This window comes from Harpia harpyja, chromosome 19 (assembly GCF_026419915.1).
Source record: "Harpia harpyja isolate bHarHar1 chromosome 19, bHarHar1 primary haplotype, whole genome shotgun sequence".
NCBI lineage: Eukaryota > Metazoa > Chordata > Aves > Accipitriformes > Accipitridae > Harpia > Harpia harpyja.
Window position 1 is genome coordinate 11,440,393 of NC_068958.1, and position 16,786 is coordinate 11,457,178.

Sequence of the window (16,786 nt, forward strand, 5' to 3'; positions counted from 1 at the left end):
TTGGCCTGGGTCTGTCCAGCTCTGCAACAGCAACCTGAACAGACTTTGCTGTGGCTGCCGTTTGGAGAGATGGGAAAGTGATGAGGCTGTGGGATTTATTTTGCCACCTTCTTACTGAGAGCAGTGCAGGAGCCTTAGCAGCTTCCTCTGAGCAGACTTTAGAGATGGGAAGGACAGGCTGCTGCTTCGCACCATCATGCAACAGCCCCTCTGGCTGGGCAATGCCTTTCCCTGCTCGCGCTGCACTGCAGCATCGGCACTGGCACGGCCCATCCCTAGTGGGAGGCATCACACTACTTAAAGAAAATTATGTTGCTGGCCTTTTCATTATGTTGCCCAGCAAATGTTCCCATGAAATATAGGCCTAATTATCTACCCACATTCGGATTACTCTAAGATGCAATTTCCTTCTACTCTGTGGAGTTCACTTTCCTTCTGTGGAACTGATGATTGAAATACACTCAATTAGCTATTACTCTGCTGGCTGAAATCTTGAGCTACCTTCTTGACAAGGCTGCTCCATCCAGGTCTCACTGGCATTACAACAGCCAGGTGACACAAGCTCACATGCAAGATACAAAGAGGTCTCACCACTCAGCCATGCCTGTTATTTATTAGATTTGTGTCACAAATGGGAAGCCTAGTCAGGACTGAGGGCTTGAAATGTGAAGTATTGAACAAACCTGCCTTAAAACATGGCCCAAGAAGGCTAAAATCATTTTCTAAATGCAAGCGATGTCTTTTGCCAGGTAGACTGGAGCCAGGCAGACTCAGTCCCGTGCATACCCTTGTTGATGTGCATGCACACCAATTCATAAAGTAATAACAGTAATAATAATAATGATAATAACAATACAGTTCAGACACTTAAGGGAGGACAAGAGCATATCCAGCCCCACCAACCATGCAGACCCTTCCATCCTTTCCCAGATCACTCTGCCCTTTCCCAAACTCCATGTTGAACACAGCCACTGCATTTCCCATCGCTCCTTCCCACTCCCTGCATTCCCAGCCATGCACTCCTGCTCTCCATCTTGTGCCAGCAGAAAGCCTTTGCTCCTTGCTGCCAAGTCAGTTTTCTGGTCGTTTACTGACCCCAAGAGCTCCTGAGCACCAATATTGGGCAACTGTGCACAAAGTCTGTAATGTTCAAAACCAATCCAGGCAAGCAGAGCTGCCAAAGAGCCCAAACAAAGCAAACAGCACCAGCATGGGAGATTGCTGCAGTCTGTGTCCATCCCTTGGGTGGCATCATTTCAAAAGCGTGCTTCTAAATCCCTGTGAGAGAACTCGCTCTGCCCAGGAGGGGAAGACTCTGGATGAGACATCATGTTTCTGAGTCAGGAGAGCTGACAGGAGAGTGGGCATTTCTAGAGCAGCATAATAGTATTTTCCTCCTCTTTTCTTAAAATGATACAGCAGGCAGAGAGAAACAAAAAAACCTTGACAGTCAAATGAGCATTGGCTATAGCAGGAGGGAGGATTTGAGCAGGACAGTAACATCATTTCACTCCTGCTGGCTAAATTAGTGGAATCAAGTTGACATAAGTCAGTGCCTCAGAATAAACTACAATAAATAGAACTAATCACTAATAACAAAGGAAACAACAACATGGATATTTCATACAGGGAAATGATTCCTTAACTTTGCCACAGTAATGTGGAAGCACTGGTGCAAAGGCTCTCTGGAGGTCTCCTGTCCTGCTGCCTGCTTGAAGCTGGACTGTCGCCTATACTAGAGCAGCTTTGCTTGGCCAAGTTGTGACACTCTTGCTGGATGGTGATCCCCCTCCCTAGAGTGACGTGTTCCCATGCTGCACCACCTTCCTAATGAAGGGAAATTGATTTTGCACCTACCAGAGACAGATTTTACTCCCACGGTCCCCAGCACCGTTCAGCAGCTGTGGAGGTGCAAGACTGTGCCCTTACAGTGGAGGTTCCTCAAGGTTGGGATTCCCGAAACAGCTCCAGGAACAGATCTGATGGTAATTGATTGCTCAATGATTCAGTGATTACTCAGTTTTTTCTCCATCCACATCTCAGTATTTCATTGTTTGGCAAAATAACAGTCTGACTTTGTGCTGACATTGGTACCATACAGCAGAAGAAAAGATGAAGTTTGAAGTGGCTGTGTTATATTTAAGATGGAAGAAAAAAATGTTGCTACTAAAAGAGAGCTTGTTGTGAACATGTCCCTATGAACATCTCACTCCTGAAGCTCTGCTCCAACCCTACCCTGCACCATGTCCAACCCTTGCTGTATTTAAAGGTGCTGGGCACAGAAATTAAACCATTTCCAGCTGTCTTGCACATTTACCATTACTGTCGGCAAAAGGGCTCAGGCAGAGCTGGAAATGCAGCATCCACAATCCATGCAGCCCTGGGCACAGCAGGGCCAGCTCCCACCGACACGGTGCTTCTGCCCCTCACGAGGCTGCACAAGGGAGCAACAGTCGTGTGCGTGGGGACTGATCCTGCATAGAGTGAGGCCAAGGAGCAAGGAGAGAAGCAGGTAGAAATGTACAGGGAGGATGACTCAGAAAGCTCAGCTGGAGGATGAGGAGGGATGCATTTAGCCTTTCCCTCTTGGTGGGTGGAAGGAAACTGTTTGCGATGATTGTGGCAGAAGGAGTGAGGAGCTGAAAGTGAGGTGATGAAAAGAGGAGAGCTGGGCTTTGCTATATTGTGTGCATTGCAGGCCTTTCCACGACTCCTCTCTCTGGCCTGAAGTACCTACCTGCATCTGTGCTAGTGACAAGAAGTGGCTCTGGGCAGTGCAGGGACATTCACACAGGGCTGCACACGCATTCAGGGCCATCAGCAGCTCCTGGCCACAGTAAGGGTGTAGCAAAATAGGTGCCATCTGCTTCAGCTGGGGCATCGCACAAAGGTGCAGGCAGTAAAAAACCTCTAGGTTAGACCCTGTTGGCAATGATAAGAAATTCCACAACTGCAAATAAAATAGCCCAGGGCACAGGAAAGGAGTAGCTACGGTGTATGCAGTGGGAGGGGGTTATCTGTTCTGCTGTCTGTACCCGTGCCCCATTTCCAAGCTGTCCTGCAGAGAGGAAGAAGAGCAGCCCTCAAAGGTTCATATCACACAGGTGCTGAGTGAGATTCAGCAGGGAGCTTGGGATGGGCAGCAGCTGAATCCATCACTATTCTGCAGGACAGGACCTGGATGCTGCTGCTGCAAATTTTCAGCTGAACAAGAGCCAAAAGTGTTCTGCTTGTGCAGAATCGGCGAATGTCACAGCATGAGAAATAATACAGAAATGTGTCATTGTGCACAGGCTGCGCAGGTCTGGTACAACACCAGCCGGAGGACCTGGCCTAGCTCTGGCTGCAGCATTTCAGGTGAGATTTGGGCTGGTTGGAGAGAGCTCAGAGGGAGCAAAAGTGCAGCCTGTGAGCAAAGACTGAAAGTGGGACTGATTCACCCCAGAAAATTAAAGGCTTGGGGGGAGCCACAGCAGCACGATCCAGTTGTGTACAAGGCTGAAGGCAGGACAGGGTGAGACGCAATGGGATTAAACCATGGTGGGGAAATTCAGGCTAGACCTAAAGAAAAACTGTTTAAGGATAGTGAAGCAGTACGACAGACTGCCAGGGAGAGCAGAGATGCTCCAGTGTGGGGAGAGCAGCTCAGGTGCTGTATTGGATGTAAACAACTGGAGCAGAGCCTCCTTTGGGCACCAGGTCAGATGGGATAATCTCAGCACTGCTGCTCCAGCCTGCTTTGCCAACGTGCTACATAGTCACATAACTCTCCCGTGGACTGGTATGGCTTGTTGGTCTCTTCATCACTCATGGAACCAGCAGCTTCACAAACTTGAGGGAGATGGTGACAATCATGAAGCAAATTGAAGGTGAAACACTCCCTGTAGAGCAGGAAATCAGCAGTTCTTTGAGTAGAGCTTGCAACAGGGCAGAAAAGCTAATATTGCAGAGTCAGGAAAATATAACTTTGGCTGAAAGCCCATCCTGTAAACAACCTGAAAACAGCAACTGGAAGCAAAATGACAATATATATATGAGGAAGAAGAAGAAGAAAGTAATAGATACTAATCAATATGCAGCAATCACCTCAAGGAGCTATGAAGCAAAGATATAGATAGAGGAGGGAAAACAGACAGAGGAAAATCCATGCCTGGGAAAGCCATGACCCATAAGAAGTTGTTCACTAAATACAGTAGAAACAAAAGAAACATTAATTATGTTGCAGGTTCATTTCATAGACTTAAAGAAGCATAAAAAGATTTTGGTCAGGAGCAGCCTCGGGTGTCTCTAGTCCAACCTCCTGCTCGGAGCAGGACCGATACCAAAGCAACACCATCTCACTTGGGGATTGCCCAGTTGAATTCTGACAATCTCCAAGCACGGAGAAGTCACAGCATTCCTAGATGAGGTATATTGCTAGTGACAAGCTCTCAGTGTGTCTCTCTTCTGCATTTAGAAAGGATGGGAATGTAAGACATGAGGATGATGAAATACTCTCTGGTCTAGTAACAACTGAGAGCATCTCGGGTGACATCTGTGAAGTTTCTAAAACAGCAGATCCACGTGATCTGCACCTGAGGGCCCGCAAGCAGCTTGCCAAGCTGAGCTGCGTTCACTCGCTGCTGAAAAGCTCAAAGCCTGGGGAGATGCCAAGTTTGGCAGGATGCTAACGTGGTGCTCGGCAGGTGAAGCGGGTGTCCTGGTTAAGAGTTGGTCAGTCCAGCGTGACATTCAGATTGAAAAATGGAGAGGACACAGAAGATTCAATTAATATAGAAGTCAAGGATTGAAAATACACCCATCAGTGTGGTGTAATGGAAAATGTCTTGTCAAATGAGCCTCATTTCATCCTTTGAGAAAAGTACAAGTTTGTAGATAAAGGTTACCATGTAGCCATTATTTGCTTAGCTTTTGGCAACATGTTTGACTTAATATTATATGACACCCTAATTACAAATTTAGCGCTATACAATCTCAATAAAGCCCACAATAAATGAATGGAGAGCTGCAAACCCATCTCCAAAACAAGGAGTCATCAGTGAACAGAGATGATTTAGAGGGATTCTGCAGGAGTCGGTCCCAGCCTGACACAAATCAATGTTTTCATCATTGATTGAGAAATGAGCACAAAACACAGCTGATAAATTATACAGCTGCTGGAAGCAGGAGGACTGGCAGTGAATAATTATGGCAGAGAAGTTATACAGAGCAACTGGGATCTTTTCTGTGCGCAAACCCATTTTCACTTGGCAGTATTAAAATAGGCCAGCTTTCAAACAGGAACGAAGGAAATGTTTCATCCAGAAAAGATGAGATGCAAAAAATCTAGACATCATCGGGGAAGGTAAAAGTCAGAGGCAGTTGCTTTTGCAGCACTCCAGCAACACAGCGCTGGCCCCACGTGCAGAAATTGGAGGCAGAGGATGAGAAAAGCAGAACTGTCCTGGCTGTGCTTGTCTGCAGTGCAACAAGCGGTGGCCAGAGAGGAGACAGCTGAAGTCCCAAAGGAGACAGACAAAGTCCCAAAGAGGAGATAGACAAACTCCCTGAGCTGCAGGCACCCCACGGGGTGCAGGCCATGGAGCTGGGGACAGGCTTCAGCTTGCAACCTACTGCCAGCTCTACCTTACAGCAGCACAGGGACCCGGCCACGCTCGTCCCAGCAGCACACTCCAGGCCACTTGTCCCCATCCTTTTGGCGCCCTCTGAAAGTGTGACACTAAAACAAAAGCACTCTCTTTCCCAAGAAAAAAAAAATTGGTTTGCTGATCTCTTGCATCACACTTGGGTTACATTCCTCTCCCAACATTATTTTCTGCCTCAAATTGTTAACACATTTATAATAAAGGGAAGCTGAGGTGGTTTTTCTGAGGAGGCAGATAGGGTAGCTGGAGATGAGCCATCCAAGGCTTGTGGGAGAGTCTCTGCAAGGAGCAGGGGCCCGGCTGCAAGTTGCCTCGCGATGACTTGTTTATGCCACCAGCAGAGAGGTATTTTCTTGGGCAGATTCTGGACCTGCAGCCCCAGAGGGGCTTTTGCATCACCTGCTCCCAAATCACCCCTGGCTCCAGCAGCCCAAGGGCCCCGGTCACCCTCTTGGATGGGGCCAGGATCAGGGCACCTCACAGCCAAAGTACGACCCGGTGAGGCCACAGCCCTTCCCAGCTGCTGGGGAAATGCTCGGCTTTGCCAGTATTTTTAGCTCTGTCTGCCACATCGCTCAATTTCACGGTGTGACCTAGTTTGGCAAGGCAAAGCACACACCCCGCTGGGTCCTTGCTCAGCCATGTGCTGGGGAGGATGCCAGCAGCCCTGGGAACAGCTCCCCCAGGGCACTGCAACCAGGGCACACAGTGCTTTGCCTCCCTGCAGATCAGCACAGCTGACCCAGGGGCAGATTTTGGGGAGGAGGAGGAGGGTCCTGTGGGAGCCAGGGCTGCCTGCAGCAGTGACACGTGCAGGGCCCATGGGTGGGCACTGCTCTGTGGGCACTTGACAGCCTTTTTTGTTGGGGCTCGGTGCTTCTGTTTCTTTCTTGTCTCATGCAAAATCAGCAGCTCCCAGACCGGCACGGATGCAGCCTGAATTTGGGTCCCCAAGGGACTTGCCTTCAACAAAGCTTCCCAGCTGGCCAAACTGTATAGCCAGCTTGGCTAGCCCTCTATTGAGCCCCATACAGCCTGACTCCAGTGATGGGGAGTGGAGCTGCTGTGATGCACAGTTCATGTCCAGGCTCTGGTGTCCACCCTGCCCACAGCTCCGGCAGGGACCAAGCTCAGTCCCAGCATCGCTCGGCAGCTGATCCATCTGCCTTGACCTTCTGTAGAGCCTCCCCCGGCAGCTGCTGTGCTGAGGGCTCCATGGCACATATATGGCCTCCCTGAGGCCATATAATCCTGGTGCTCAAGGACTGGGGGCTGACAGGGTGCTACCAACCACACCAGCCAGGTGCTATTTTAAATCATCCATCCTCTGCCAGCGCTTTAAATCCCCACTCGCCACCCCAGTTTTACTGTGAGGGACATGAGCAGAAGCACTCTCCTCCCACCACCCATTTCGCATCAAGGAACGGCCACAGTGCAGACACTATCTCCACGAATGTGGCATCTCTTAGGCACTTTGAAAACCTCTTTCCTGACACTTGGAGCGCACTGAAAGGTTCATTGCTTGTGGAAGAGGAGCCCCAGCAAGAGGCATGCTCACCCCAACAACCCCTGCAAGGCTCAGCAATCCCCACTGCTTTTGGGGACCAGAATCTCCTTCGCTACCAAGTAGGTGTCCCAGCTGGAGCCTTGAAGGTGCCTGTGCTGGGTCAGGCAGCCCCACACCAGTGCTCTTCGATGCAGCCAGGGCACTGATCCACAAGGCCAGCACGGCCTCCTCCTCGCCAACTTTCCCACCTCATTACCCCTGAAATCCCGGGGGTGCACCACTTTGCCAGCCCCACACTAAAAGCTTTTCCAGTCTTTGCTTCATTAAAAGCTTTCTATTTCCAGCAAGGAAGCAAGCGGAGGGGAGGGATTTTACAGCCCTCAGGTGGCTTAGTGCTGCGGCTGAGCCATGGGGCAGCAGTTTAAGGGATGTCCTGAGCCAGGCTGGCATCCCCCAGCTCTGCAGCAGGGAGAGAAGTCACCCACCAGCCACTTCCAGCTAATTCAGTGCCTAATTCAGGAGAGGGACAGCAGCAACAGCCTGGTCACATGCTGGAGAAACAGACTCACACCAGTGGGAGAGGGGAAAGCACCAAGGCGGGACTGAGGATGAGAATGATGAAGCCAAAGACGACAGAGCTGGCACACATGTCCTTCCTCGCCACTTCCAACCACGCAAGAGCCAATGCACCGCACAGCCTGGGCAAATTCTCACTCAAAATGCAGCAACAACCCTTCTGGCAATGGCAGCGACTGGCTGAAACCTACCACGGAGTGCCTCTACCTTGAGGCAGCCGTTAGTCACTGCAAGGAAAAAGAGTTTCGCAACTCAGCCCATGAAGAGGGCGCACATGCGCCCGAGGTAGAGTAAAAAAATTATATCGGATGCAAATGCAGCCACAGGCACAGCCAGTGCCAGAAAGCACCCCGCTGTGCCTCCCTGAGCCCAGTGGGGTGCAGAGCACCCTGGCAGTCAACACCAAGGGCAAACGGAGCATTTGGGGCCACGCGTGACCACCTGAAGTGGCTCACGCAGCAGCAATGCTCTCAAGCACAGGCACAGCACAGAGCTCACCCTGTCCTGCCAGGGGACACGTGGGCAGGTCAGGGCTGCTCAAGTGAGGCACCAGCCTTATTCAACATATTCCTCTGTGGCTGTGCATCACATCTAATGTGCCTTCTTCGAGGAAAAAATGTGTCATTTATGGTACATTTAAAATTAATGCACATTTGGTGTTCTTTCTGATCCCAAATTATACACTGCATGCATGCTATAATGTAGAGCTGTGCTCGTTCCTGCGAGGACAGCGTTGCCCACTGGTGCTGCTAAGCCTGTCGTCCCCAACAGACTCCACTGCTAAAGACAAGATTTCCAAAAGTAAGTGTTTCCAGCAGCTATGTTAGTGTTTGTACCTCATCAGTACCAACTTCTGTCTGGTGCCAGGGATGTCCTGTGCCATCCAGGGGGGCTTGGAATCAGCTCAGCACAGTTCTGTGCCAAGCCCACGTTGGACAAAAATGTCACTCCTCACTGATAAACCTGACTGCATTTCCAGAGCTGAAGGCCTGGCTGCTTCGTGACAGGAAGCTCATTCCTGTCCATAGCCCCCCTGACAGAGTGAGGCTTAATTAAGAGTCGTCCCTGTGGGTGCCGGCCGCAGCAGAAAGTGGTGACAGTGGCTCTGTCAACTACCAGTGAAAATGCCATGTTTGCGCTAACACTCAGGCCCCAGGTGCATCCCTAGCGCTCGGAATGCTGTTCAGGGCTGCTCCTGCAGCGTGCAGCGTGTCTCCAGGAACAATCCCAACACACAATTATATAGATTTATGGTATATTCACTTCTAAAACTAGGATGAACATTAATACTGCTTTAGTTTTGCTTTCCCTTATTATTATTTTTTTTAAGCAATAGGCCAATGCTTTTATTGCAATTGCTAGTGCCACATTTTCCCCTAAAAGCCTTGATTTCAGTAAGGGAAGGAAGTTTGGCAGTGCTGACTTGCCCAGCACGGATGTCCTCAGGCTGCAGCAAGCCAGACATGCCGGCATTTCCCAGCTTTCACACCTGGTGCCCGCAGGCAGCTGCACCCCATCTCTGTTTCCCAAGGCAGCTCCCAGGCGTGGGACATGGGCACAGGCATGGCTGCCCTGCCAGCTCCTGGCACCTTTCAGCACTATTTATACCAAAACCCAAATTAAGGTCATTGGGAAAAGGAGGGTCAGACCCTCCATGACTCGAGGAGGGGATGGGGACAAGGAGCACGGACACAAACCCCACCAGACCCAATGGGAGAGAAATCAGCCATCAGCCGGGAAGGGACCACTAGTGGGAGTCTATGCCCTAGTGCCAGCAAAAGCAACATCACAAAATCACATTTATCAAACAAACAATGTCTTAACCACCCCAATGCATCCTGCCCCAGCTCCTCTGGGAAGCCATGGTCCTGTGGCATCCCGTGGCCATGTTTCAACAGGGCTCTCAGCACAGTGGGCAGCAGTGGGCGCCGGTCTGGCCTCATGGAGCACCTGTGGGAGAGGCAAATATTTGCTGTATTTCTTGTTTGCTGATTTTATTACCAGCTCTTACTCACAGCATCAGTAAATTAAACCCAGAGGCACAGTAAAGCCCCCGCATCTTGACAGCTTAAACACAGTCCTCAGGCGGCATGCAAGGAAAATCACATGTCGGAGGAGGTCAGGGGAGCACGGGTAAATAAGATGAGATTAATTTTGGAAGAACACGCAGTGAGAATGACGTCTGCCAGGGAAGGAGCATCGCAGGTTCCCGCCGCAGCCCCGGCTGTTCCTGCCAGAGGAGCAAAGCCCAGAGGGGCTGCAGGAACACAACTGGCTCCGCACAGGGTGAGAAACCTGAGAAGTAGCAGCAGGAACCATCACAAACAGCCATGCACGAGCCAGAGCCGGACAGCATAAGATCAAAGCTCTCCCACTTCCCCGGGCAAGGCTTCCTGGAGATTTTGGACAGGTGCTTCCAGCTGCCACGTGGGCAACAGTGGTTCGTTCTTCTTCCCAAACCCCACTGGAGCTGCCTTTTAAGAGCTGAACCACTCATGAGGCCGCGTTAATGAAGCAACTAAGTAGGTTTGTTACTTGCACTGAGCCATTTGCAGTAGGTCAGGCCCAAGGTGCTGCCCTGTGGGGATGGGAGTGCCACCGCTCACCAGCACAGGAGGTTTGGAGAGCCCAGCTGCAGCATCCCTCACCAGGCATTGACAGCAGCTGCGCTGTCAGCTCTTCCCCTGCAGGGACTGGGGCCAGTGTTGGAGTCCTGCATACAAATTTCTTCCAAACACCCTCCTTCCTCCATGGCTTCCCCTCTCCAGCGGGCGCCTGGTTCTCAAATCACTGACTTGGGGCACGTCTGTCCCCTCAGCGCAGCCAGCCACAGTCACTGGCAGAGCCCTTGGGCAGCACACGCTGCACCCATGGGCATTTCTCACCCTGCTTCTCCACACTGGCTGCTTGGAGGAGCTGAGCCCACACCACCGAGCAGGACTTGCGCTTGACCTGCTGTGAATCCATCCCTGGGACGTGTCTCTGAAAGCTCATTCAAGGCTTTACCCCCAGCAGTTGGCAACCATCAGACGTGTCAAGTCAAAGGCCTTGAGGGGAACCCTTCCCACTGCAGCTACCACTCAGAGCCCTGGTTCCTCAGGACCTCGCTCCAATCCTGCTACCTCATGTTTGGCCTTGGCTGGCATCAGGCTTGCTGTGGGAATAAGCTCCGTGTCCTCTTCACCTGAGATGAAACCTTCAGGTCTCAGCAGCTGTTTTCTCTCCCCCAGTAGGGCCAAACTCATCCAGCTTCTGGTCAGACTTTACCTTTTAGGGGATGTAACACATGCATGAAAAAATTGCAGGGACAGCAGGCGGTTTCCAGCCAAAGCCAGCACCCACTGGGCCAGCAAAGACTGGCAGGATGGTGGCCCAGGCCAGGACAGCTGAAACAGGCAGAGTTGGGCTCTTCTAAACCACCCTTCTCCTGCTGCGTTTCTAGCAAAACAGCAACGGGACTGTCGCTGTAGAGGCTGGGGTATGAAGGGATGATCCAGCACCAACACCTTAGCACAGGGCTGGGTGTCTAAGTGGGCAGGGACTGTTTAAAACCTCCAAATGGGGAATTGCACATGCGAGTGCAGGATCATTAGGATGCACCTGAGTATAAGTGCAGGATGGGGCTGAACCACCAATAGGACCCTGCATTGCCTGACCAGGCAGCTGGGCAGACCACAGCCAGCAGCAAAGCAAGCTGGAAAAAATAATTTTGCTTTTAAAGTTGTACCATAATTGTTTTACATTCCTCTTCTCCGAAGAAAATATTGTTTTAACATCCAGGGCTCAGCTATGGAGAACACAGCTAGGGAGGAAAGTTGTGATCAATTATTTAGAACAGATTTTCAGTCTCACATCAAAGGTTTATCTTCTGTCTTCGTACATCTGAACTAAAGTGCCATTTCCCTGTGGAACAGGGCACAAAAATATAGAAGCTCTAATTAGCACACCCAGGAGCCTAGTATTTTTCTGTTTTCTGCAACTCCTTCAACCTATGCAGCCACAAGCCCAGCGGCTCATACCCAGGCTACAGGAGTGAGTCTGGCTGCCAGGAAGTTTAGAGTTAAAATAAACAAACTCAGAAATTAATTACCTGTTTGAACAGAGGGGAAGAGCTCTCCTGAACAGCACAGAGCAATACAAGAAGAGCTGGGTTCAGGCTGACAGACCTGTCATCCTTCTGGAGAACAACCTGTGGTGCCCGTCCTGCTCCAGACTGCTCAGCAGCCGGGGCAAAGGGAACAAGCAGAACTGGTTGCTGCTATGGGAAGCACAACACAGGTCTCTGAAAAACCACATCCATCCATCACTGGGAGGTTTGGAGGCTCCATGCAAAGATATAACCTCTGCTGAAGGTACTTTTGCTTTTAAGCATACCCTTCGAAGGCTGAAGACCACTGGCCTGGGATGAGCTCAGTAAAGGCAATCAGAAGACCTCGGTCATCTCTAGGATTAGCCCTGTTCCTCATTTCCCAGGGAAAGGTTCCTGTACTGTAACCACCTATAAATACAGATGTTGAAGGGGCTCACATCAGGTTTACATCCTCTCATCAGAAAAACACAAAGCTCTGAATTGTGCTGCTGCTGAACGAGACATGCTCCTCTTATGTTTGCTCAGAGCTGCTCTGCAGAAACAAAGCAGAGCACTGTAAGGTGGGCACTCACCTGCAACTCACTCCCAGCCTTCCCAGGCTTGTCCCCAGCTTACAAGCCCTCCCTGTAACAGGCACCAACACCACCCTGTAACCAATCTCAACAGAAATTAAATCTCTCCAGCCTAACAGGCAGCCTGTACCTCCACAAAAGCCCCCGGCTGCTGGCTGCTCTACCTCCACTTCAAAAGCCATTTTTAAGTTTTCTTTGTAAGAATTCATTCTTCCCAATAGCAGGGAACAACCTCCAGCAACTGCAACATTTTCTGTACAATCGTATTAACCAAAATCTGCATCAAAGATCTGGATGATCCTTGCAGGGAAGGTCTCCGATCACTTCCATCGCTTCTGGACAGGCCTGGGTCCTGCCGGAGGTGCAGCCGGGTTGGGTGGTCTCACCAAGGGGAGGGCTGGAGTCCCTCTGTGAACAAAACACTGACCTGAAGCTCTGGCACTTAAAAATATCATTTTGTATTAGAGGAACGGCCTTCCTGGGTAAAGGCTGCACATTCATGGACACGATGGAGGAAAACACGATGCAGGGCAGGCAGGTAGAGATGGAGAGCCTGTGCCACAAGGGAATATAGATGGGAGAGGAGGTTAAACGCAGAAAACAGGTCACACTTCACAGTACTTGCAACCACCATGGTCCTCAGTGGTGCCACCAAACACGTTTCTGGCCTCAACATTGTGCTGCCCAGCTCTGGTCATGCCTGGAGGCAACACCGCTGGCTGCTGATGCACTTCACATCAGACAGCCAGGAGAGCTCAGCAAAGGAGGCAGCTTTGAGGAGTGTCTTCGGTGCTCTGGTTGGATGACAAATCCCTTCAAGGCAACAGCACCTAGTGCTAGCACTGAGCAGAAGAGTTTACATAAAGCAAGAATTAGCTTGATTATCAAGCCAAGTGGAGCCATCGGCAACAACAGATGTGAGACAAGAAGAGCAAGCACCGGGGGGACTTCTGAACACGGTCCAACTCACATCAACTGCTGCAGCCCTCAAGGGGGAAGAGCACTGGAAATTTCTTTCCAACGCCTGACAATACACCGAGTGACTCCTGCTGGGGTTAGGAACTGAAAACCGCATGTGTTTCTTTGCAAGTCTGATATAAGCAGAGGCAAATTGGGCTCTTAGTTATTGACAACTTTCTCTTTGTGGGACCCAACACAAAGAACCATGCAGACATTTCAATCCAGCAGAATAACTTTATTTCACAGGGCAAATACAGCCAAGTAGTGATTCCGGAGTTGCCCGCCAAGTGTCAGTTCCATGATCCATCCGTAAATGTTCTCTGATGGCTTGAGGATACAGGCTCTATAGCTAGTGTTCACATTAATTGATTTCTTAGGTTTAGATTTCAAGTGAAATACATTCAGACTTGCTCCTGTCAGAGCACTGCTCACAAGTACATGGTTGAAAGTCACTGAGGAGTTAATTACACAGTTACCTGATTCATATGAAAAGAAAGCAACGCTGCTGTGACCCACAAAACCCTCCCTCTCTCTAGTGCTGCTGCTCAGAGCCTTTTCAGCACACAGCAAGATAATATACCGTCATCCTTTGGGCCTTCGCAGTAAAAACAGCGACTAGAACATACAGCGGCAAAAATCAAGGCAGCATTTAACTGCACGTTCCCAGCACGTTTCCCCTCTGCCAGTCTCAGAGTGATTAACAACCGGCCACTCCTACTGGCACCTGTTTGAGGGAGTATGGCACACATCAGCCACCCTTCATGGGAGGTCCAAAGGGACTTGGGCGTGATGCAGATATTTGTGCTTAGTGCTGGCAGCTGAATGCCCCATACCCTGTCTAGAGAAGGATGAAAGCTTACGTAATTTCAACTAGACGTTGTTTTGGTTTTTTTAAATATTTAATAAATAAATATGGCTGCTGTCAGTATGAATGGGATGTAGCTCTCAGCCAGCAAGGTCAGACTCTCTGAGTGCTAGCCTGGCTCTCCTGTGCTGCTTGCCTGGCTGTCCACATTGGGGAGATTCCTGCGCTTTCTTATCTGCATATCTTCATCCTGAAGGAGAAATAAATAAATAAATAAGCACAAATTCATTCTTCAGCATCCTCTCTGAGCTGCATAAAATCTGTCCTCTTCCCCTCCACCTCTTCTTTGTCCACCAACCATTACCCACCAGAGATCAGCCCAGCAAACAAAATATTTATGCCATCACTCCAGCTCCTCACTCAAAGCACCAAAGCCACCTTACATCCTCACGTGGGCAGCTACACAGGCCGGGCACCTTCCCAAACCACTCACATGCTCCCACTGAGAAACTGTTCATGTCCAGCACAACAGGCAGCTTCACCTTTTAAACCTGCTGGCCACTCTAGCCAGTGTAAGAGTGGCAGGGATCTGACCATTCTGAGCTTTGCTTCTCAGGCTGTGGGCCACATTGTGTGAAGTCTGGCCTCAGTGCAGGTTTTCCTCAGGGTGGACCTGATGTCCCACAGAATCAAACAACTTTGGTTGGAAGGGACCTCTGGAGGGTAAAATACAATTTTCTGCTCTAAGCAGGGCTAACTCTAATGCTAGATCTGGTTCTTCAGGGCATCTATTTGGTTTTCAAGTATCTGCAAGGATGGAGTTTCCACCATCTCCCTGCACAGCTTATTGTGGTTCCTAGCCATACTTACTGGGCAATATTTCCCCCTGCACCCAGTGAGCATTTCCTTTAGCACAAGTTGTGTCTGTCACCTCTTATCTTTTTGCTGTGAATTTCTCCTGCCGTCTTCTCCATAACCACCTAGCAGGCAGCTGCAGACAGCAGCCACATCGTCTCTTCACTTTCTCTCCTCCGAGCCAGACAAAGCAGCTCCCTGAGACTCTCCTCATCCTGTACGCTCTCCAGCCCTGACCCACCTCACGAGCAAACCCATGGAGCTGCGTGGCCAGGTTTTAACCATGGCCAGGTTTTGCCACACACAGCACCACTGTAGATGACTGACCTGAACAGGGTGAGCATGCATCGTTTAGTGTCTGTACTACATGAAAAGCAAACTTATTTCTGCACAGTCCTCCTCAGCAAGTCCCCTCCAGGTGCTTCTCTCAGCATACTTCCTGACGCCCCCACCTCACCCCCACTGCACACCATTCACACAGGACTCAGCAACAACACAGGCACTGCCTGTGTCCAGGGCAGTTCGTACCGAGTCAGAGTCTTCTTCAACTTGGTTGCTTATGAAATTGATATAATCATCCTTCTGGTTGTCCAGAATTTCTTCCTCGTACTCAGTCTGGTAGTCTGACTCATCTAAAGAGAGAAGAGAGAAAAAACACTGGTTTTAACTAGCATTCAGAGAGAGAGAAAAAACGGGAAGAGGAATGATAGCTGTCTCCATTGAGCACTGGTGCAGGGCAGAGTGACTGCTGGCCAACTCTCTGCAGCTCAGTGGACTGGGACTACTCAAGCACAGATATCAGCTCTCTAGCCAGATCACAAAATAAACTGTGTCCTGTATGTGAACTGGTGTCCTGGAGCCCTCCAGAATCTAAAGAGTCTGCAGCAAGAGCAGCAAACTGTCCGTGTAATCCTGGTGGGCCCAGGCTGCCCAGCCTGATGGGACACAGACACTGGCAATGGGGAGATGCTCCCTGGTGAATGCTCTTCACAGAATAGCTGCTGTCTCTCACCCATCAGACCAGACAAGACCTGTAGAACACCTTCAGAAGATATGCCTGTGAGCTACCAATCCAAACTCCCCTGGACACAGCGGTCACAGACTCACTGGAAACAGGGACTTCCAGGCATAGACTGAGCTCTTCCTGGTGCAGAGATGATAATTACATGTCTCACAACCTCCGATCCACAGGGGAGGCTGACTTTTACGCTCCCTTCCTCTCCACAGGGGCCCATCACCTGCTCTCTCTGGTAATCCAGCAGATAAACGTAATTTAGGGAAGCTCAGGAGCTCTGCACACTGAGGCACAACAGTCAGCAGCAGGACATGTGACCAAGCCCCCAGTCCCCAGCACCGAAGCCTGCTCCCAAGGAACAAGATACATCAGTGCAGAGCCAATGCCTCTTCCAGCACCTGGAGATCACTTTAGGGTCTGTAAAACAGACAGCAGGAGAGTCACCTGCTAACAGGCCTGACTCTCTCCCACATCAACTCAACACTCAACGAATGTGCCAGGGCAGACGCCCGTCATCGGCCCCAGGACACCACACAACGCACCAGCAGCCACTGCAGAGCCCCATCCCAACCAAGCATGAAACCAAGGCATGCAGGCAGCAAAAGAAAGCAAGTGGCAGATGGTCACCTTCCTTTTGGTGTGGCGTCTATGGCACGCAGTTTTTCAGAATTCAAGTTAAGATGTTAAAATGGCAGAAAATAATTTTTGTGTGACACTAGTTTTTCTGCCACTTTCACGAAGTAACTCACGTGTGCTTTGAG

The 16,786-nt window shown here is 50.3% G+C and overlaps 1 protein-coding gene across 4 annotated transcripts in view; it reads right to left on the reverse strand.

Annotated features, from left to right (window-relative positions):
• Positions 1 to 13,564: 13,564 nt before the first annotated feature.
• Positions 13,565 to 16,786, reverse strand: part of PNPLA7 (patatin like phospholipase domain containing 7) — a 134,000-nt gene continuing 130,778 nt past the window's right edge. For all 4 annotated transcript variants that reach the window (XM_052814281.1, XM_052814282.1, XM_052814280.1 and 1 more), the window contains 2 exons: positions 15,539 to 15,642; positions 13,565 to 14,405 (listed from right to left, as the gene is read on the reverse strand). In XM_052814281.1, the coding sequence (XP_052670241.1) occupies positions 14,325 to 14,405; positions 15,539 to 15,642 (185 nt within the window). In that variant the 3' untranslated portion in view covers positions 13,565 to 14,324. The remainder of the gene's footprint in view (positions 14,406 to 15,538; positions 15,643 to 16,786) is intronic.